Genomic DNA, 21,864 nt, shown 5'->3' on the forward strand with positions numbered 1-21,864 from the left:
TCCTGCGGTATATGAGGCTCTCACCAATCACAGCAAAGCCTCCGTGCTAAGCTAAGACGAGCGAGCTTGTTAAAAACCAAAAACAAACGGCAAAGCTTTTTCCAGGATGTGCTTGTGTCAACTGCTGATTCCCGTTTACATGTCCCCTGTATGTGTACATACTGATGGCGTGTGTTATTGGCATTCACGTGAGCTGTACCCCCATGTGCAGTCTCTGAGAGCACTGCTGATGGAGCCCAAGATCAATACTGCTGAAGGCAGATTGATTTGAGGCCAGATTTGCTGTTAATATTGTTTTCTCGATCCCCGTTGTCATTCTTGTCCGGGCTGCATTGTAACGTATGTGGACACAGTCTGCAAAGGGTCCCAGTGGTCATGATATATAGGATAGTGAGAGCAAGACACAGAGTGATGTGCAGAGAGAGAGAGAAAGTGTGTGTGTGTGTGTGTGTGTGTTGCAGAGACATTCTGTGTCCATGTGTACTTGAAGAATCACTCTAAACACCATCAAAACTTAAGAGGGGATTTACAAGCCCTGAGATAAAATAGCACATTCAAAATCACCTAAAATAGCAGCTCAGATTAAGCTAATGTAATCCCATTTAAAGAAGCCTTCACCTATTTACTCTCAAGGCACCATCTGGCTAAAAGCTCCAGGTCATCCTACAAACACATTGTCTAGAAACATACCACGTACGCCTCCAGAGCCGCTCCCCAACTGACCACATACCTCACCGGGTCTGGCCTCGCTCCCCGTCAGGCCCCCATGGCCCCCTGAGACCCCGCCCTCCCCTGCACTCCCCAGTGACCGAGAGACATGCAGCAGAGAGCCCTCCGGTAATTACACCCATCGGCCGCCCAACAATGGAGACCATTGAGGCTGAAATGAGCTATGGGCTACGCGGGGGAGGAGCTGGGATGGGCGGAACGCTGGGGACGTGTGGAGGTCTGGAGGTCGCCCCTCCTCTCTGAAGTGCTTTCTGACATGCGTCTGCCACCTTTGTGCGCAGCAGATTAGCAGTTATTTTTAAGGCACCTCTCAGAGGCCAGAGGCCGGGTGTCTTGCCAAGGTTTTATCTCCAGGACTCTTGTGAGCTGGAAAAGAACGAAAGAGTAGATTATTTTAGAAGGCAGTGTGTCTCTGGTTAATGAGAGTGGATCCTGTGTGTGTGTGTGTGGGGGTGTGTGTGGGGGGGGTGTGCGTGTGTGTGTGTGGGGGTGTGTGTGTGTGGGGGGGGTGTCTTAATCTCAGTCAAAGCTTTCATCCATACATTTGGTGAAAGCCTTTTGGTTCACTTAAGCACCTGAGATGCAATCAGCACTCAGCAGCTCCATAAGAGCTTTTAGGTGCAGCGTTTCATGCAGGGTTCCAAAGACTAAAGCTCTCTGTACTGATACGCATTGTGCTGCATTTAATTCTCAATGCAACATTCTCACACTATACAATTCCTTAAAGCACCTGTGGAATGAGCGATAATTAAGGTGTCATTTTATGGACCCTTTATATTATTTATCTGATCTTTCCTTTGCAAAAGTAGGCTAATACATAACAAAACAATGAGCTGTGGTCTGACCACACAATTTATCCAAAGGGTATTTTGATTTTGTTAAATTAAGAGACCACAGCAAAAATAATCAGGTTATCTTTATTTTATGAATGGTTGACAACATTTCTCCCAAATTCCCAATAAAAATATGGTTATTTAGAGCATTTGGGGACATCACTCACACCACCCAACCTAACACATTATATGAGTAGTGTGAGGGGACATCACTCACACCACCCAACCTAACACATTATATGAGTGATGTGAGGGGACATCACTCACACCACCCAACCTAACACATTATATGAGTAGTGTGAGGGGACATCACTCACACCACCCAACCTAACACATTATATGAGTAGTGTGAGGGGACATCACTCACACCACCCAACCTAACACACTATATGAGTGATGTGAGGGGACATCACTCACACCACCCAACCTAACACACTATATGAGTAGTGTGAGGGGACATCACTCACACCACCCAACCTAACACATTATATGAGTAGTGTGAGGGGACATCACTCACACCACCCAACCTAACACACTATATGAGTGATGTGAGGGGACATCACTCACACCACCCAACCTCACACATTATATGAGTAGTGTGAGGGAACATCACTCACACCACCCAACCTAACACATTATATGAGTAGTGTGAGGGAACATCACTCACACCACCCAACCTAACAAATTATATGAGTAGTGTGAGGGGGACATCACTCACACCACCCAACCTCACACATTATATGAGTAGTGTGAGGGAACATCACTCACACCACCCAACCTAACACATTATATGAGTAGTGTGAGGGGACATCACTCACACCACCCAACCTAACACACTATATGAGTAGTGTGAGGGGACATCACTCACACCACCCAACCTCACACATTATATGAGTAGTGTGAGGGGGAGTTATTGCCTCTGCTCTAGCTGTCTAAACTAGGTTTGTTTTGCTAGTGATCCCGGTTCACTTTTAGTTGAGTTTTTGGAGGTCTGTAAAAGATGACTTCTTTCAGCTAGTTGTTTTTGTGTTTTTGTAGCATTGAGGCCAAATGCCACACTGCCACTCAGTGTGTGTAGCTGTAGTGACTCTCATTCTTTACTTCGTGAAGTCATGTGCATACCCTCTGTTGCACTCAAAACAGCTGACTGTCGAGTGAGCTGGGGCCATGCTCAAATGGCCGACCTTGTTGAAAAGAAACACTTAATCATTTTAGTTTCTGTATCAACCTTGTCAGATGCCTCTTGTTATCACAGTTTGCATAATAAATTATATTAATATAATATTAAAAACTAAAACAATTTAAAACAAACAAAACTATATACACACAACTGAAACCGAAAAACTAAAGAAAAAAGCTTCAGTAGAAAATGTGTGTGTGTGTGTGTGTGTGTGTGTACACATGCACTTTCTTTTTCTCCTATTGTAAACTAAATGAGCTATAAATGTTATTGTCATGATGTGGCATGATGATTGCTGTGTAGGTCTTCACATGTTCCATCTTTATCCTACAGAATATCTGCTTTTCTTGTTTCTGGTATGCTGATGTCATCACATATGCTGATGTCATCACTGGGTTGCCAACCCTAAGTGTAGCATTTAAGAATTTGAGAGGTTTTTTTTGTAATTGGATACATTATCTTTATATTGTCCCTCAGTGGAATTAAATATGTAGTTTCATGTCTTTGCCGTGACTGCATAAGATGACGTGTGACATTTACCACAAAATGTCCTCTGCCCAGTCTGCCTTACTTCTACAGACAGTGTTAATGTAGCTCTGCGTGGCCTGTTTCCCCGTGCTGTGTCAGGTATGCCCCAGACCGGAGCGCGGGTGGAGCACACTACACCTTCCTGCTCCGTCCACTGGGGGCCGGCAGTGGCGCGGGCGGAAGCACAATGGGGATTAGAGCAGATTTGGATTAATAAAGCCGCGTGATGACATGCTGGCACTGAAAGGGTTGGGCACTGCAGCAGTGTGGGGACACAGGACGCACGCAGGAGTCTCGGCCCTGCAGAGCCCGACTCTCAGAACGTCTGAACGTCACAGTCTCTCTACTCTCAGCTCACCCGGGCGAGGCAGTTCTCTCTCCTCCACCTCTCAGCTCACACAGGCGAGGCAGTTCCCTTTGCTCTAGTTCTCTGCATGTGTGGGCGAGGCGGCCAGCTGCACATTGTCTACATGTGACATGCCCAACCCCTAACTGTACCTTTAGCACTGAAATGAGATGAAGCTTTGACGCAAGAAACAAGCTCTGGCTTCAGGAGGCAAGTGCAGTAATTTGTTTAGTGATGTCTCTGGGTGTGGAGTGTCTATATTGCCTGTGGTTTTCTCGCCATTAAAGGAATTGTATTTAACCCAATGCCAGGTGAGTTTGTTGCGGGCCCTGTCCTGTTTTAGCGCACTGCTGAAGTCTTTTCATCACACTGAGACTGTGACAACCCAGTGGTGGAGATGGTTGTCCAACCAGATGTGTGTTACATCGTCTTTAAGGCCGACCCGGTCATACTTAATTCAGAGATTGGTTTGAGATTGAGATTGGTTTGACAGATTGAGCCAGGGGATTGTTTGTGGATTAGTGGGGCATGTATGAGAAATAAGATGAAGCCGGCAGAGAGGTCGCAAGCTCTTGTGAGCAGTAAGAAGTCCCAGACTCAACAAAATGCCCAACATCCCACCAACGCTTGCAGCTGAATTCACTCTCATTCCTCACAATGCAGGAGTCACAGTAGTGCAGTTCAGCTGAGCAGAGCTCTCCCACTGGGCCTGCAGACCTGCCCTGCCACGCCGGCTGACCTGGGATCAGATGATCCAGCTGTCTGGCTTGGATGAGTTCAGGGATTTGCAGGGAATGACCTATGCTGTGCCTTTCTGCTCTTTCTCGGCCCTGCTTTGCCTCCTGAAGGATGAGAACCACAGTCTGTATGAGGGAACTTGCAAGTGGCCTGGTGACTTTCTGCTCCTTTTTGGAAATCCGCAGTAGTTTCTTATGCATTTCCTGGTTGAATTTGTCAGCTCTGTAGATGTAACTTCTAATCCCTGTGCAGGTTTATTATTCTATAAACCAACAGTCAGGATTCTAGCTAGTATTTACTTACCTATAACTTATTTATTTGTATTTTATCTGAGAGGAATGTTTTGTTCTGTAGGGAACCTCCTCACATCAGTTTTGGTGATATAGCAGGTGGCCCTTACACCATGAACTAGTGTTTGACACTGTAATTCTGGACACTATGGCTCTGAACACTGGGTCTGGATGCTGTGGCTCTGAACACTGTGGCTCTGAACACTGGGTCTGGATGCTGTGGCTCTGAACACTGTGGCTCTGAACACTGGGTCTGGATGCTGTGGCTCTGAACACTGTGGCTGTGGACACTGCAATTCTGGACACTGTGGCTCTGGACACTGTGGCTCTGAACACTGGTTCTGGATGCTGTGGCTCTGAACACTGTGGCTGTGGACACTGTAATTCTGGACACTGTGGCTCTGAACACTGTGGCTCTGAACACTGTGGCTCTGAACACTGGGTCTGGATGCTGTGGCTCTGAACACTGAGGGTCTGGACACTGTGGCTCTGAACACTGTGGGTCTGGACACTGTAATTCTGGACACTGTGGCTCTGAACACTGGGTCTGGATGCTGTGGCTCTGAACACTGTGGCTGTGGACACTGTAATTCTGGACACTGTGGCTCTGGACACTGTGGCTCTGAACACTGAGGGTCTGGACACTGTAGATGGGTTCATACCTGTGCTGATATTTAGATTATGGCATTTGGATTAGGGAAGTGTTGTGCAAGATTGTGACAGACCGCGTCAGTCTGACAGCGCGTTTCCGATCTTGCACGCTCTCCTCTTGAGGGGGTTCCCTAAACACACTCTAATCCACTTCTGTCCACAGCTGATTCACAGCGAGTGGAGATGCCAAAGAAAGATCTGGAAGTAATTAAAGGCCAGATGGTGGTTCTGGAGGCCTGGTACACCCCCACATCTGCCATTGAGAAGAACATCATCATCTGGAACTTCATGGCCAATGACTCCAAACAAGTGAGTGTGGGGAGGCATACGCATTACTGAAGGATCCGGGTTTCTTTACGTGGTTAGTACTTGGAGCACAGCCTCCTCTAACGTTTAACATGGCTAAAGGCCGATGCTACTCCAGACGGAATTCTGTTCAAAAGTGTCTCCCGATGAGATCATTTGTTGCTGTAGGACAGGTAGAGAAGGATGCTAACAACACCAAAGTCATGGGTTCGGTTCCCAAAGAAGCACACCTGTCATACTCAGAAGGATGTAATTTGCTCTGCATAGCAGTGACTGCCAAATGTCAGAGGATGATATGTGGCTATTCTCATGCTCCCATGTCATCTATGACTTGATCAGAAGCATAGAGTTGTTAATTTAGGGATTCCTATGAAGATATTTGTCATGTGTAATATGGATGCTTAGACAAGACACAGATTGCTTCTGTTAAGTCCAGAGCTCTCTGATGTATTTTAAATGCCACCAGTACATCTTAAAGCAGAGTTCATGCTGTCTCTGCATGATATGCTTAACCCTTACATCTCCACCATGCCATCGGCATCCCTGCTGACATGTTTGTGCAGTCTTATGATAAGGCTGAAAGCAAGTGAAACTATTCTGCTTATCTCAAGTTACAAGTCAGCTCAGAATCAGAACTGTCTTCTCCTCCAGTTTGTGTGATTGTAATGTGATTAGAATGAAATCATAGTCTGCTTGCCTGCATTTGTGAGAGATAGTGGACTTCCACCTAGAAGGGATCATCATTAAAGACTAATTGTGCATTTATATTCTTAGGAATATAAGCTATTCTTAGCTGTGTTCAACTAAATCACTGTTATTTTCACTCCGTCAGCGCAAATGCTGTATATCTTCCAAATTAAATATGAATTCTTTTGCTGTTACACACGCATTGCATGCTAGTGCATTCATTTCCAGTCAGAGTGTTGTAGCATTGGTAAAGGGTGCTCTGCTCTCTGCTGCGTTCCTGACCGCGCATTCCTGTGTGTGTGTGCAGATCATCTCCTACACGTCAGGCCAGACCGGGATGGGGAGCCCCGAATTCCGGAGTCGTGTGGGCTTTGTGGCGTCCATGCCATCCGCCAACCTGTCCATCTACATCAACAGCACGGAGGAGACAGACTCGGGTCGCTACCTCTGCAACGTCATCGTGCCCGGGGCGCCGGGCTTGTCCGGGGAGCTCCGTCTCAACGTGAAGGGTACGCACGGCGCCTTCTGCTCGCCGTCTGACTTCACGGCTTCGCAAGTGCTTCTCGCCTCACTGCTGAGGGCGTAAAATGTAAAACGGCTCATTATTTAAATTTGTAGATGACGGATCTTCCCAGTGCGTCGGGGATGACGAGACATAGTAATGCAGAGTCAGGTGGTGATGGGGGATTGTGGCTTCTCTCTCCGTCTCCAGTGCCTCCCTCTACCCCCATGTGTTCCGTGACGGGGGATCCTGTGGTAACAGGCAACGTGACGCTGAGCTGTAAGTCCAACCTTGGCAAACCCCTCCCTCGGTACAGATGGACCAAGGCCGCTCCATTCTCAGCAGTTTTCTTCTCTCCAGCACAGAGTGAGTCTGCTTCACCTCCACATATATGTGTCAGCTGCCTTTTGGCTTTTACTGTCACTGAACATTTGTAATTACTAAACATTCTGCATAATACAGCCATCACAATTGATCAGTACGTTGATTGTCATCTAAAACAGCTATGAAACTGTATCTTCAGTACAACAGTACAGTTTCCTATACAAGGGCAACAACTAGAACTACAGATGAGCTTACAGAGAAAGGAACTAACAATCAGTGGAATAGTTTATTGCATAGTGACATTCACTTCTTTGAGAAGTCTCTCTTGACGTTGGCAGGGATTATGAATTAATTCCAAACGGGCAACAGTTTTTCAGCCTCCATTTAGAACAGAAACAAGACATTTTTTATGGTCACTTGTGGTATTCCTGGACTCTATCTGAGGGCCTCACTGCCCAAGGCTAACTCATTAATTCTTTGAAATTGGAAAGGTACTGAACATCTTATGAGGTGCTGCCTCCCTTTCTCGGCTGGTGATCTGTTGTGCCTCCTATCGTCTTGTTCTGGCTGAAGGATAGCGGAAGGCATTGTTAATCAGATGAAAGCTCTTTACTGTTTCTTTTGCTGTAGGAGTAGAAATTACCTTATTTCTGTGGATTAAGATGTTTTCTATGTTTGACTCACAGAACATCCAAATGAAATCTTATCACCAAATGGCCTGTATCACTGAACCAGAATACCTGAGTTAAAAGCAGAAGTGTTTTCTGCCTTTATGTCTTGTGAGCGGTTTTTTTATGTCGGTTATTTTTAGCGCAAACCTTGAGTGGTCATGAACGTCATTGCCAGCTGTTTGCAAAAGCTTATCAGTGTTGCGGTGAATACTCTGCTCTCGCGGACACCTGGGTCTCACGTAGATCCCAGTGTCTTGCTCCCTGCATTTGTAAGGAGAGGGGCCAGCACACCCTCACTGTCAGTCTCCTCTGAATAAATAAGACCTGTCCTGTGCTTCCCTGCATATGTCTCCTTCTCTCCGTCTGTCACGCTCCTCTTTCTCTGCCTCCTTCTGTCTCACACACATGCGAACAGATGTGCACCCACGCACGCACGCACGCAAACTTGTCACTCTTTCTCTCCGCTGCTCTCGATGAGTGGAGGTTGGGCGCTCACCCCGAGCTCGTGCTGGGTCACCTGGGTAAGGCACTTAGTCCTTCTCCACCACCTTCCTCCCATATGGCCTGCAGGAAGACCTGTAAAGAGTGTGTGTGTGTGTGTGTGTGTGTGTGTGTGTGTGTGTGTGTGTGTGTGTGTGTGTGGGACCATGTAAATGACCATACTAGTGTGATCTCTTTAGAAATGTTTCATACAGCGAGACATGTAGTCCAGCCTGTAGCACTCAGACCATCACTTCATGTGCTTTGAGAACTCGGTGTGCCTTGGCTTGTAGATACTGCTTTATATAAATCTATATATCAGTAAATAAAATTATAATGACCAGTGATTAGATTTGATTTCGGAAGCTAGATACCCCCATATGTACAAATGAGTAAACATATGTAGAATGTATTTTCCCTGCTGAGGTGAGCCGTAGCCTTGATAATGTTCTAGTCTGTGTTTATGGAAGCTGAGAGCCATTCCATGCGAACTGTCCTGATTAAGTGTACATTTGATTTGCAATTCAATTTTTTTTTCTATTTTCAGAAATGTGTGGTAGGTAAAATCTGTCAGACATCTATTCAGAGTGCTGTCGTTTTATTAGAAGGTAAGAAATGGCTCATTTAGACAGCAGTAGTGGAGTTTGTTAACTCTGGGCTCCTTTGAGCACTTCACCTCCATGGGCAGACAGTACCTCTGCGTGTGTAGTCCCACTGCATTCTCTGCCTGGCCAGTAATACCAGCTAAAGTGCCATGGTGTCTCAGTTCTATTTATACCCTGAAATCATCTGATCTTCTAGAGCTGCTGATGTGATGAGGTGCGTGTGGAACATTGTGTCAGTCTGCACTGGCTGAATTTCCTGTGCATATGCACCACATATTCCCCACGGAGGAGCTTCTGCAGAGTTCCACCTGAATGTCTCTACATGTATATGTCCTTGTATTTATTCCCACCGTCTTGGGTTTATACTAGTCTAATGTTGTGTTGAATGGTTTCCAGCTTGCGAGGTTACTGTGACGACAGCCCATGCTGCTCTGCTTTCAGATGAGCAGCAGGGCAGTCTCAGGCTGAGCAACCTCACGTTGGGCATGTCAGGCGAGTACGTGTGCAGGGCCAGTAACACGGCTGGGAGCGCCAGCTGCAACATTATCCTGGAAGTGTCCACGCGTGAGTAGCACATGCGCACCGTCTCACTAAAGTCCCGCCGCAACCCACCCGCCCGCGCTAACTAATGCCAGGCTGCCCATGTTGCCCCACCCCCACCCCCGCCGTGTGTAGCCCGCAACACCTGGCTGATCGCCGGAGCCGCCCTGGGCTCGCTGGTGGGACTTGCGGCCCTCGTCCTCTTCCTCACCTTCATCCTAAGGAGGATCCACGACCACGAGGAAGAGGAGATGGCCAATGACATCAAGTGAGCCACACCCCCCGCCACAATCCCCGCTCGCTCTCTCTCTCTCTCTCTCTCTCTCTCTCTGTCTCTGTCTCTCTCTCTCTCACGCGTGGGTTTCACTGTAGATGTGTTTCAGTGGCAGAGCTGTGTGGGGTTGGTGTTTTGTGGTGCATCACCGCTGATTGGCTAACGAGAAAACTGCATCCTTTTCCAGTGAACCTAGAGATGATTCACTGATGTATTCTCAATAATCTGCATCAGAAAAAAGCGCTTCCCGTGATTATTTAGACATGGACTGTGTACGAAATACATTTTAAGTTGGAAGAAATATTATAAAGATATTTGATTAGCCCTATTTAAGTGAAATCTAACCTTAAATAACTAGTCAAAAATTATATTGACAGAACCATATAATTAAAATGTCAGGTGTCTGCATCAGTCAGATGGTTGGAGCAGAATATCACTACATTACATTTAATCTTAGTTATTTCCGTGCAATAAACATAATTTTTGTATTCAGAGTGTGCAGTGTGTTGCCATAATGTGTCTGTGCTTCCTCCTGATGGGTGTCGTCTGCAGAGAAGATGCCCAGGCCCCAAAGAGGGTCTCCTGGGTCAGGAGCAGCACGGGCTCAGACATCGTCTCCAAGAATGGAACGCTGTGTTCCATAGCTTCCAGCCCTCCACCACAGGACCCTCGGAACACGCCACACAGCCTCTCCCCATCCCCCCCTGGGGCATGTGACGACTCCTCGGTGCTTACTGCATCTAGCAGCATGGTGCCCTACCCAGGGGACCCGGAGGGCAGTAACCCACTCCACGGGCTGCCTGGGTATAACGGGAGCAAGGCTTCCACCCTTGCTCACCTCCGCCGGCCTCGCCCGCACCCACAGCCGCTGAGCTCGGACAGCGGCTCTGGTCCCAGGCCTGGAGGGGCTCGGCCCCAGGCCCCGTGCCTGGCCCTCGGGCCTGCCGCCTCTACCGCGCTGTCCCGCGTGGGTGCCGTGCCAGTCACAGTGCCCAGTCAGAATCAGGCGGGCTCGCTCGTGTAGCCCAGTCAGTGACTGGAGGAACTTAAGACAACACTTTGACAACGTCTTTGACTCTGCTCGAGGCATCCTGAGGTGGAAAGAATGGAAAGAGTTCTGACTCATGGTCTCATGATGAAAGCAAAAGTGTGGGGGTACTTAACAATGATCAGAACTTGAATTTGGAGTTTTTCAGAACTTTTCTAACTTTTGTACTAAGAAACATACCACTATTTAGATTCTTACTGGGCTTAAACACACACCGGTGGGGCAATAGTTTAATGATTTAAGTCTCCAGCCTCCTCCTGAAGGGAGTTAAGCTCCTTCCTACATCTCACACAGCGGTTCAGACTATTACTAGAGTGCTGCGGAGATTTGAATTATCTGAACTGTGTTACATTTGGGTTGGAGCTAAACTCTGCAGTAAGAACTCTGCTAGGTCTTCTTTTCAGATATATAGAGGAAGTCAGAATATTTGTTTTGAACAGTGTTAAGGAAGTCTTAATATTGATAATTGTGCTAAAGGCAAATATCAACAATGGGAAATAGCAATTAGTAACGTCTGGGTTCAATAATTTACTAAAGGTTACTTTTATATTTTAGATTCAAGTGAGATATATATATATATATATATATATATATATATATATATATATATATATATAGCTAGCTATCTATGTACAATTCTGGAAACTTTTGGTTTTATAATATATGCTATGTGAAATGAAGTTTTCCCTTTTCCTTTTGTGTTAAGAGCAGGCTGTGATGCCTACAGCACATTGTGTATGATTTCCATCAACAGTGTTCTTCTCTTCATTTGTATGGTTTTTCCTTTCCATTTCTGTTGGTCAACATTAGGTCATGTTCTTGCCGGAAGTGAGTACCAGAATGGCCTGTTTAGCTCTTATATTGGAGTGGTTCCTGAATGATTTGTGTGGGTCCAGATGTTCCTTCTTCACTGCTCTCAGTTTCAGGTCTTGGAGAAGTCATTTGACTTGATTGAACAGTGCTATATTAGTAATGTTCTTTAAATATTACGTTAAATGTTACATTGGCAACTGTTTGCTGAAACATTCATAGACAGTTTTTTAGTAGGTTTCAATGAAAACATTTATATGGTCTGATGGTAGAACTTTGCAGATGGTAGAACTTTTTTGCAGACTAATAAGAGAAGTACATTCCCGAGGTTGTGGTCTTTGTTCTGCTCGACCAAAAAGTGTTTTGAACTTTTTTTGTTCTTTTGAAAGAGACTGATAATGTCAGTAATGTGGCTGTGTGCATGTATGTATCTGCTCTCTCAGGCTGAGAAGGTCTTCCGTGGTGACTTTGTGGTCAGTGCTTTGGTCTCCTGTGCTGGTAGTCTGGATGTGTGCTCTTTCCATGAACATGTTGTACTCAAATGCAGTAAATAAGTAAGAGAAAACACATTTTTCTTTTCTGGGATTTCCAAGAGAAATTCAGTAGTGTTTGAATTTCGGAGGTATTCCTGAAGCCTGTGCTCCGTTTTTGTCCACATGGTGGGAGCAAAGCGATGCTTTTCGGAAGAAGCGGAACACCCACATCTGAGATGTTCATTTCAATAAACCATTATTCTGTTTGTTTGCAAACCACAGTTGTGTTTGTTGGTTTATTTAGGACTTATTGTTATGCATTATTGTTTTAGACCATAATATGATATACACTGATGCATACACTTGCATGCAAATAAAAGTTAATACCTATAAGTTGTCAGAGAAACCTTGCTGAGTTCACCATTGGTCATTTTCCCATGAGACTACACCTGTCTGCCTGAGCACAGGCTGGGCAGGGCTGTTCTCACTCCTGCTCTCACGGCAGTAGGAGTGAGCCATGCGTTATCTCACTTAAGGACAAGAGACAACGCCTGCTTGGAAGGAAACAAACCAACATGGCTCACTGTTGCACAGTGTTCGTCGCATGGATTTTGATTCAGTGTTTTGGTAAGTGCGAATTCTTTCCTTCTGAAAACAGTGGGAGGCCCACAACTGTTCCAGTTAGAAACAACTCTTTTGGTTTTCATTTTGGAAAATAAAACAAAGTTGAAGGCTGCATAAAACTAGCATAAAACTGCATACAACTTGAAGGTCAACTTCTCTGTAAAACCTGTTCACCATGTTAACCCATTTTGAAATGTGAATTTTCAAAGAGGCAGTGTGATTTGTTTTATATATGTGATTGACTAACATAGGTAGTCAACAGGAAAATGGACGTCTTCCAAAAAAGTAAGATGTCAGTTTTCAGCTCAAATGTAATAGCATAGTTCTGTTTGAGAACATCTGTGAAGATCCTCAATCCTGAATGAGAATCTGTTATTCCTGCATGAAAACACCTGCATAGACATTTGCCCTTGACCCTGGCAGACAGGGCGTGGTCATGGGAGGCACTTGTGGTGAAGAGTTTGGTGTTTGCGCGTGCTGGATCCCCCGTCGAGCTCCCCTGCAGTTACAGCACCTACATCTCCCACGGCTTCACCCTGGAGTGGCGCTACGCCGCCCCTGGGACACCCGCCATCCAGGCAGAGAGGGTGAGTGGCTCCGCCAAGGCCCCGATTTGCCCCAACCATCAGCACTTGTGCTGCTGTGTAATCAGGAGGTCTTCTTTCCCACGTAGGTGTTGTACTACAATGGGAAGCTATACTGGGTACATTCTTGGGAGAGCAGGATGGTCTTGGTGCAGAACCCTCCCGTGTCGGGCCTGGCCTCTGTGAAGATACTCAGCGTCCAGCCGTCTGACGGCGGACTCTATATATGTGACGTCACCAATCCCAATGACTGGACTGGCAGTGGACAGGGTTTGATCAACCTGACTGTGCTAGGTGTGAGAAGCCTGATTCAAGTGTCTGTCCACTCTAGTATTTCTACATAAGTACAATTTCATAAATTCATACATACATTTCTACAAATTCAAGTAGATCAGTAAAAATGGTGACCAGTGAAGATAGATAAAAGTTTTTTTTTAAAGGTTAAATGGATTTAGGGATAACATTTTATTGATCCCAGTGGGAAACTGCAGATGTAACATCGGGGTATCTGTGCCAGCACTCACACTGCTATTGCTACTGGTGCATTTTTATTATATAATTTGCATCATTATATGCATTATTTATGTGTCTTAACACTCTTTGTTCATCTCTCCTTTCATGTCCCGTTCAGTGGCTCCGTCTGTGCCAGTATGTCAGCTGACTGGCAGCACCTACACAGGAGACGACGTCACTCTTACGTGTCACAGCTCCGAGGGGTTTCCGACACCCGTCTATTCCTGGAGTCGAGAGACAGGCTCTGCCCCTCTGCCTCCCAGCAGTGTCGTGGAAGGTGCTGGATACAGAAACACATGCACTGACTGGAGGTCGTCACGTGGTTCATAGTGTAACACAAATACTCCACGCCTGCCCTTAAGCCTTATCGAATGCTCTTGAAATCAGTGTGCAGTTGTTTGCCATCCAAACATTAAACTGCTCTAATTATTCAGTCAAGATGTTCAGGCAGCCCTTGCAGTTTCCTGTCCCCAGTGCTCTTTGCTGACCTAAGGCATCCTTTCTCATGTATATTAAAGTTCATCTTATTGTTGTGCTGTTTATAAGGCAAGATCTATTATAGACCAGCTCATAGATTGCAAAGACGAATGCCTTAAGGGATACATGAAAACGTTGCCTTCCAGATCGGCATACTGGCTCTCTTATCCTGACCAACCTGTCGGCCACCTTTGCGGGGACATATATCTGCAAGGCGTCCAATGACCTGGGCGTGGCGGCATGCAGCATCGCAGTTAAAGTGGCCCGTGAGTAGCATGTCACACCCTAATCAGAGTCCAGTTAGAGTGTTTTGAAAGCCCTGGTGCTGCATTGCAGTTCTTCTGTGTGCCAGATGGTGGCGCTGCAGAGGTGGTTGGTGGCGTGCTTATGGGGGTTTTCTTACTCGTGCTGCTGATTGGCGCGGTGACGGCCTACTTCCTCTGCTACAGGAAGAGGCCTCGGCGTCACGCCAACGCTCTGGGGTGCGTAAATTAATGTCAGCCCTGCGATCGCTCACTGCTGCAAATATTCTTTTTTTTTTTTTTTTTTTTTTTTTTAAGTGTTGCTTTTTTTCTTCAGGATGAGTCTAGACCCATCAGGGCAACGCCAGTCCAAGGGTCGTTTGCTTTCTCGTACTCTCAGTGACGATCACCCTCAGCACCTCAGAGTTTCACACTTCAGCCCTCTTGTGTGAGGGTACAGAGTCTCCACGTGGGCTCATCAACAGGTGTTCTACCAGTTGTTTACTTTTTCTGACAGGATGTGTGCTTTTTAAAAAAAATAAATGTAGTGTATTATTTTGTGCTAAATGTATGAACCATAACACTCAATTAAGGTTAATGATAAATGGTAAATGATGAAATTATCATTTAATGATGATACAACTTGAAGTAGATACTTCAGTGTGTAATATTTTGATGGACGATTATACTAGGTATAAAGAGCTCATTAATGATATGTGGCTTTATCAGCTGTTACTGAACCTGTTTTTGTCTTCAGTACTAAATAATAAAACAGCATTTACATATGCATAATAAAAAAAGGCATTTATGTGCAAAATTACAAAGTTAAAAAAAAAAAATGCACAGGCAAGTTAAATTATTTTGATAACTTCCTATTATGCAAGTACTATACTTTTACGTTTGTCAAGGTAATGACAAAATTGAGCCAAAACAGTTCTCTATAAGTCAGTATTTATTTTAGCCGAATTTGGTGGTGGTCTCTAGGAATCAAGGCTGGCACGACAAAGACGACCAGAGAATACATGAGTGCCTCAAACCCGTTTAATTAAAACTACATTTACTTTGATTCTTGATACCAGTCCAGGGGCTGCAAGGAAGAGGTGGCCCCTACATGTGTAGTCACAACCAATCAGTGTGACTCTTCTTCCACAGTGGAACTACACTAGATACTGATGTCTGTGAACTCAGTTCTGGGACTGGGAATCTGACTCCCACTCTAATCAGTGCTGTATTTTGGTGATTGGACCCCTTAATTGCAGTCACTGGTCATAATTACAGGACTAACTAGAGATAAAAAGTTCTGAATAGGTCAAAGTCCAACCATCTAAAAGCTTCAAGTGCAAATCTCTCTCTCTTTTTTTCCCCCTCCAGTTAAGCTTTATACTGAGGAACAAGACTGTATATGTGCAAATGAACATATAAGGAATCTAAAGTCAACAAATACCACAAAACACTCCAACAGTACATAACTAGCTAATGCAACAGGAAAGAGACTTGGCACTGAGGTGTAATCAGATACTCTCTATGAAAACATGTTCATCAGCATGTTTTATTAGACCGGTTCATGGAATACACAGCAAAAACAAAAACAGTAGGATCCAATCATCCAAGTCCACTATGAAATAGCTTTATTTAATCATTTATCAAGAAACATGACAATTTTACTAAGTTGATATTCATTATTCTAGAAGACATTATTTAAAACTGAGGCAAACTGGTTACTTTTTGTTTTGTTACTTTTTGTTTTTGTTTAAAGTGAATTTTTTTTTTTTTTTTGTTTAGTGTGGCAGAAAATCTCACTGGAAAATTCTTTACTTCTGGGTAGTGAACTGAAACTCAGACCCCACTTGTGACTAGAAAGAGTACAATACCACCCAACTCCTCAATACCAGACTGGTAATGTTGCTAACAAAGAGGCAGGCAGAGCCAGACATGGTAGAAGAGCAGAAGCGAGAGAGTCTGTTCTACCCTGCAGTCTCCATGGAACGATCAAAATTCAGCCAATAAACTCCTGGCAATGATCATCCTCATCACCTCATTGGTACCTAAAGGGGAGAGAGGGTGAGATCTGCTCATGTACCACACACGTGCCAGTCGTGGTCCTAGTGTACCACACACGCGCCAGTCGTGGTCAGGTAAATACTTCTTGGAATTCTTTCACAGACAAACCTCATTCTACTTAATGAAATGCTGAATAGGTGATCACCTTAATAAAATCCTGTTCTAAATGAGCAACAGTATAAGAACTGCTGCTGTCATCACTATTCTCTTGTTATAGCACCAGCTGGATGGGAAAAGCAGTGCTAGGACTACCCAAAACGTAAGCGTAGCCAAAATACAGCAACAGACCATGCCAAAAGAGTAGAAAAGAAAGGTTCTTAATGAGGAAAAGAAGGGTTCAATTGTAGCTTTACTGGCAGACGGATAGAAGCAACCTGATGCTCACTGTTTCATAAGAACAAGGTCAAGCAGCAAACACATGGGACGACAACAACAGCTACAGACTGGCAGAGGTCGAAAACGACTCCAACAACCGTGATGATCGCCACCTCATTCGAATGTCACTTAACCGCAAGATGACGTCAAGTGACCTACAAAAAGAATGGCATGCAGCAGCAGGGGTGAATGCACAGTGAGGACGGTTTGAAACGGGCTTGTGGAGGCGGGCTGAAGTCGTGCAAAGCTAGAAAAAAGGCCTTCATCATTGAAAAGCAAAGATGAGCCAGACTGAAGTTTGCAAAAGACCATAAGGATTGGACTGTAGAGGACTGGAGTAAGGTCATCTTCTCTGATGAGTGCAATTTTCAGCTTTCTCCAACACCTGGTTGTGTAATGGTTAGATGGACACCTGGAGAGGCCTACAAGCCAGAGTGTCTCACACCCACTGTGAAATTTGGTGCAGGATTGGTGATGATCTGGGAGTGTTTCAGCAAGGCTGGATTCGGTCAGATTTGTCTATGTGAAGAACACATGAATCAAGCCACTTACAAAACTGTGCTGGAAGAAAACTTGTTCCTTCTGCTCTGACAATGTTCCTGATCAACTCTGATGATTGAAAAAAACAACAGGACAATGTTCCATGTCACATAGCCAGGTCAATCAAAGTGTTGATGAGGGACCACCAGATCAAGATCCCATCATGGCCAGCCCAATCTCTAGACCTGAACCCCATTGAAAACGTTTGGAATGTGAGCAAGAGGAAGACGGATGGTCACAAGCCATCAAACAAAGCAGAGCTCCTGGAATTTCTGTGCCAGGAGTGGCGTAAAGTTACCCAACAGCAATGTGAAAGACTGGTGGAAATCACGCCAAGACGCATGAAAGCTGTGATTCAAAATCAGGGATTTCCTGACTCATCCCAAGTTGAAATATTAGTACTGTGTTGTTTCTAAATGAATATGAGCTTGTTTTCTTTTAATCATTTCTGGTCTAAAATTTCTGTAACTGTTTTGTTATTTTGACCATTAGTCATTTTCATTAAAAAAAGGTTGCCAGTAGTTTATAAAAAAACAAAACTGCTCAGCCTGGTCAAACATGTACCCATCAATTGTAAAATTAGAGAAACTTTTGATTTTGTAGTGGTCTCATTTTTTGCCATATAGATCTATCCATCACACACAGCCACACACTTTATAAATTATATTTTTTATGTATCAAAAAGTTTCCAGGTGAGTAACTAGTGCACTGTAGTTTAAAAAAAAAAAGAAAAAAAAAAAAAAGGAGATATTCAAAATTGTAGTGAAGCACACAAAATATTCACAGCTTGCACAGCCAGTGAAGGACCTTCGTCTGAAACACCGACTATGCACAGCTGGGACTTACCTTCCAGTATCTGATGTACTCTGATATCTCTAACGAACTGCTGCACGGCGTAGTCCTTGAGGTAGCCATATCCTCCGTGCATCTGCAGGGCCTGGTTACATATCTGCCGAACCAGAGGAGAAAATGAAACCGATTCAGGAAATGCCGCCGTCAACACACTCGAGGCAGGAGCGGCTCGGCTGAGCGTAGGCACGCACCGTGAAGCACTCGTCAGTGGCAAAGAGCTTAGCCATGGAGCAGAGGGGCACGGCGTCAGGCCGGTCCTCCTGCAGGGCCAGGGCCGCCTGCCGCACCATCAGCCGCGACGCCACCAGCCTCGTGGCCATCTCTGCCAGCTTGAACTGCAGGAACTGAGGAGGCGGGACAAGCCGGGCCCAGAGAGAGAACTTATTAGCGAAGCTGTTCAGTTCCATTCATCACGTTTTTACGTTGCCGTCAATGCTGAGATTGCAAGTAATGACATCGTTAACATAGCCTCCCTAACCTGGCTGTTCGAAAGAGGTTCTCCAAACTGCTTGCGCACATGCATGTGATCTCGGGTCAGCTGGATACATGCTTGAGCAGCACCTACAGAACAGGAAGCTTTGGGTGCAGAAAAATACAGAATTACCCTTAACGACACATGAATGCCCATATCGAATGGCAAATCTCAAACAGTAATGAAAGCTCGTCTACAACCACAGGCATAACACTGCCTACAACTCTCTTCAGAAAGTATTGTTAGATGTCTATACATGTATGTACCACTTGTAATTACAAATGACTCAATTATAAATGACTTGAGTCCCTGAATGAAGTTTTACCATGAATACCAAGCACCCCACAAATTCCAAGTGTGGCAACACCAAGATCTGTGCAAAATGTAGTGAGAATACTTAAACGCGTTTAGGAACCTCAACCCAGCTAAACGGGTCCCAAACAGAGAACCTGTAACTCACCGATGTTAATTCTACCCCCATTGAGGCCTTTCATAGCAATGTTGAATCCCTGTCCTTCTATTCCCAGACGATTTGCCACTGGAACTTTACAGTCTTCAAATATCACTGCTCTTGTAGGCTGAGAGTTCCAGCCCACCTGTAGTATATAACCCACAGGCTATTATTCAGGGTTACTAGACTGCATCAAGCATCACTGCTGTCCTCTAGTGGCTACAATATAAAGAATTAAGATTTTTGCCATTTTAATTTTTTAGTAGCTATTTTCTATGGCCAACAATTTCGCACACTTTCATGTTCAGTCCCACTTGGCTTAACCAAATAAACAAAGTCATTCACTGAATGTCATAGATGAAATTTCAATGATAGCAATTATTACGATTTAGGTTTATATTAACCAACAAGCAGAGCAACATCTGCCAGATGTCCAGCGGTATCTTGTTTCATCTTCTACAGTGAGATAGTCGTCCCTTGTGACTCAAAGCGCACCTTCTTTTCCTTTTTGCCAAAACTGAGTCCTGGGGTTCCCTTCTCCACCACCAGACACGAGATGCCCTTGGGCCCCTTCCCTCCGGTCCGACACATCACGACGTAGACATCTGTGTCCCCCCCGCCGCTGATGAAAGCCTGAGACAACACACACACAGCTATGAAGAGCCTTGGCCTGACTGCTCAGGGAACCAGCAGCTCTCTGCAGGCAGCCTCAGTACCTTGGAGCCATTCAGAACGTAGAGGTCCCCCTGCAGCTTCGCGCTGGTCAGCAGTGATGCCGCATCACTTCCACTGCCTAAGAGAAGGAGCGAGAAAAACCCGTCTCAGGTGAGGATGTCATACGTAACGTCATTAACATAACCGTGTCATAGAGCTGACACACAGATCTGTTCACCAGCACAAACTAATTTCTCCTCAAACAGAAAGGTACTAGTTAGAGATGTCCATGTGGACCTGTGAGTAAAGTTTGAGTAGATGTATTCTGATATCAACATTTCCATGGACATATCAAGTGTCCCCCTGGGCTGAAGGTGTGGGTACATCCACACCTTCTCTCTTACTCACCAGGCTCTGTCAGACAGTAGGATGCAAACTTCTCCATGGAGCAGAGATCAGGACAGTATTTCCCCCTCTGCTCATTATTACCAAACGTGTCAATCATCCAGGCACACATACTGCAACACATGCAACAAACATCCACTGAGCTGGGAGAATCCAGCACTGCGGTGATGTGTACACGAGTCACACTCTCAACACCAACAAAGCTGCTATGCACGGTCCGAGGAGACCGACTAACTTGTGTATGCTCATGTAGGCCGTAGTGCTGGCACAGCCGGTGGACAAGGCTTCAAAGACGACCGAGGCGTCAAGCCGAGACAGCCCGGAGCCCCCGACATCTGGATGCACACAAGTCCCCCCGAACCCTAACTGGGCTGCTTTTCTCATGGTTTCCACAGGGAAGATTTCCTTCAGGAAAATATATATATATACATACACACACACACACACACACACACACACACACACACACACACACACATACATACACACACACACACATACATACACACACACACATACATACACACACACACATACATACACACACACACATACATACACACACACTTCATTACATTTCCTGAACTTGACAGACACCCTTATGGAGAGCAACAATGCTTATCATCAGAACAGGACTGATAAATATGTAAATATGGGAATTGAAACCGCGACCTTGGCGTTGCCGGCTTTGCTGACGCCATCTGGAGCTACATACATGTCATGAGTATCACTTTGAAAAATAAGATCATTAAGTGGTAAAGATGGAAAACTGCTAGGGTCTGAGGTAGGAATGAGCTTACGTTTTGGTCCCAGTGTGCCATATGGGGTGCCATCTCATTGGCAGCAAAATCAAAAGCAACTTTCTGAAATTCTCTCTGCTCATCTGAGAGACCTACAGAAGCTATAAGGAAACAAAGAGTGTGAGTCCGTCTTTGGTAAATAAACGTGTTCAAATTCCCTTCTAACGTTCTTTAAATACATAGCTCAACGTTACACCTGACTGATGAAGCAGTAGCCAATGACTGGAACGTGGCATGGCACACGCCCTTAAACTGGAGTGCTGACCAGTAACGAAGCTGTCGCGCTTGGTTTTGTAGGGGTATGGAGGTTTACACAATCCTATAACACCTGAGAAGAACACTTCTACACACCTCTGCAGAAATATGCGGGTGTTTAGCTCGAAGTTTCCCCATCTTTAGCCGGCTAACACCTCCCAAAGGTCAACGAACACACTTTTCTTTGAACAAACATGCCGCTGACTAAGCTCATTCATGGAAATCTTACAAAAACGCGAGTAAACAAAATCAAGTTAGGACAAACCTGCAGCGCCGCGACACTCGGCCTAATTACACAGTGGCGTTTATCGTTGCCAGTCGAGTCAATCGTATCAGTTTTACTTACGGTCAATACACGCTGCTATTCCCCTCCTCTGCACTCTGTTAAATAGTAAACCATTATTTCTGCTAATGCTATATAGTCGCAGTCGAACAAGTCTTGATAGCGTTGCAGCTGCCGCCATACTGATTCCTGCACTACTACTGTCATAGTGATAGTGCTGATGGGTATTTCAGTTCACTCACACACGCCTAAAGTGCTGAT

The 21,864-nt window shown here is 45.2% G+C and overlaps 3 protein-coding genes across 6 annotated transcripts in view; 2 read left to right on the plus strand and 1 right to left on the minus strand.

Annotated features, from left to right (window-relative positions):
- Positions 1–11,317, plus strand: part of esamb (endothelial cell adhesion molecule b) — a 33,611-nt gene extending 22,294 nt beyond the window's left edge. The window contains exons 1-7 of one of the 4 annotated variants that reach the window (XM_035533927.2): positions 3,445–3,927; positions 5,459–5,604; positions 6,596–6,797; positions 7,001–7,156; positions 9,267–9,434; positions 9,546–9,678; positions 10,237–11,316. In XM_035533927.2, coding sequence (XP_035389820.1) covers positions 3,921–3,927; positions 5,459–5,604; positions 6,596–6,797; positions 7,001–7,156; positions 9,267–9,434; positions 9,546–9,678; positions 10,237–10,708 — 1,284 coding nt within the window. In that variant the 5' untranslated portion in view covers positions 3,445–3,920 and the 3' untranslated portion in view covers positions 10,709–11,316. Of the gene's footprint in view, positions 1–3,444; positions 3,928–5,458; positions 5,605–6,595; positions 6,798–7,000; positions 7,157–9,266; positions 9,435–9,545; positions 9,679–10,236 lie in introns of those variants that run through there. The other 3 variants (XM_035533925.2, XM_035533926.2, XM_081699777.1) reach the window with 3 other exon arrangements.
- Positions 11,318–12,516: 1,199 nt separating this feature from the next.
- LOC113585113 (V-set and immunoglobulin domain-containing protein 2-like) lies at positions 12,517–15,545 on the plus strand. Its single transcript, XM_027022428.3, has 7 exons — positions 12,517–12,642; positions 13,063–13,226; positions 13,313–13,517; positions 13,855–14,013; positions 14,360–14,479; positions 14,566–14,695; positions 14,793–15,545. Exons 1-7 carry the CDS (start codon positions 12,591–12,593, stop codon positions 14,905–14,907), a joined length of 945 nt encoding a protein of 314 aa, XP_026878229.2. The 5' UTR covers positions 12,517–12,590; the 3' UTR covers positions 14,908–15,545.
- A 445-nt stretch (positions 15,546–15,990) lies between these two features.
- acad8 (acyl-CoA dehydrogenase family, member 8) lies at positions 15,991–21,817 on the minus strand. Its single transcript, XM_027022427.3, has 11 exons — positions 21,667–21,817; positions 21,066–21,166; positions 20,501–20,670; positions 20,269–20,378; positions 19,923–19,999; positions 19,702–19,839; positions 19,216–19,351; positions 18,762–18,859; positions 18,475–18,627; positions 18,278–18,380; positions 15,991–16,500 (listed from the first exon to the last, which is right to left on the minus strand). Exons 1-11 carry the CDS (start codon positions 21,782–21,784, stop codon positions 16,445–16,447), a joined length of 1,260 nt encoding a protein of 419 aa, XP_026878228.1. The 5' UTR covers positions 21,785–21,817; the 3' UTR covers positions 15,991–16,444.
- Positions 21,818–21,864: the final 47 nt, after the last annotated feature.

This window comes from Electrophorus electricus, chromosome 17 (genome assembly GCF_041902795.1).
Source record: "Electrophorus electricus isolate QZ-2024a chromosome 17, ASM4190279v1, whole genome shotgun sequence".
Lineage (NCBI taxonomy): Eukaryota > Metazoa > Chordata > Actinopteri > Gymnotiformes > Gymnotidae > Electrophorus > Electrophorus electricus.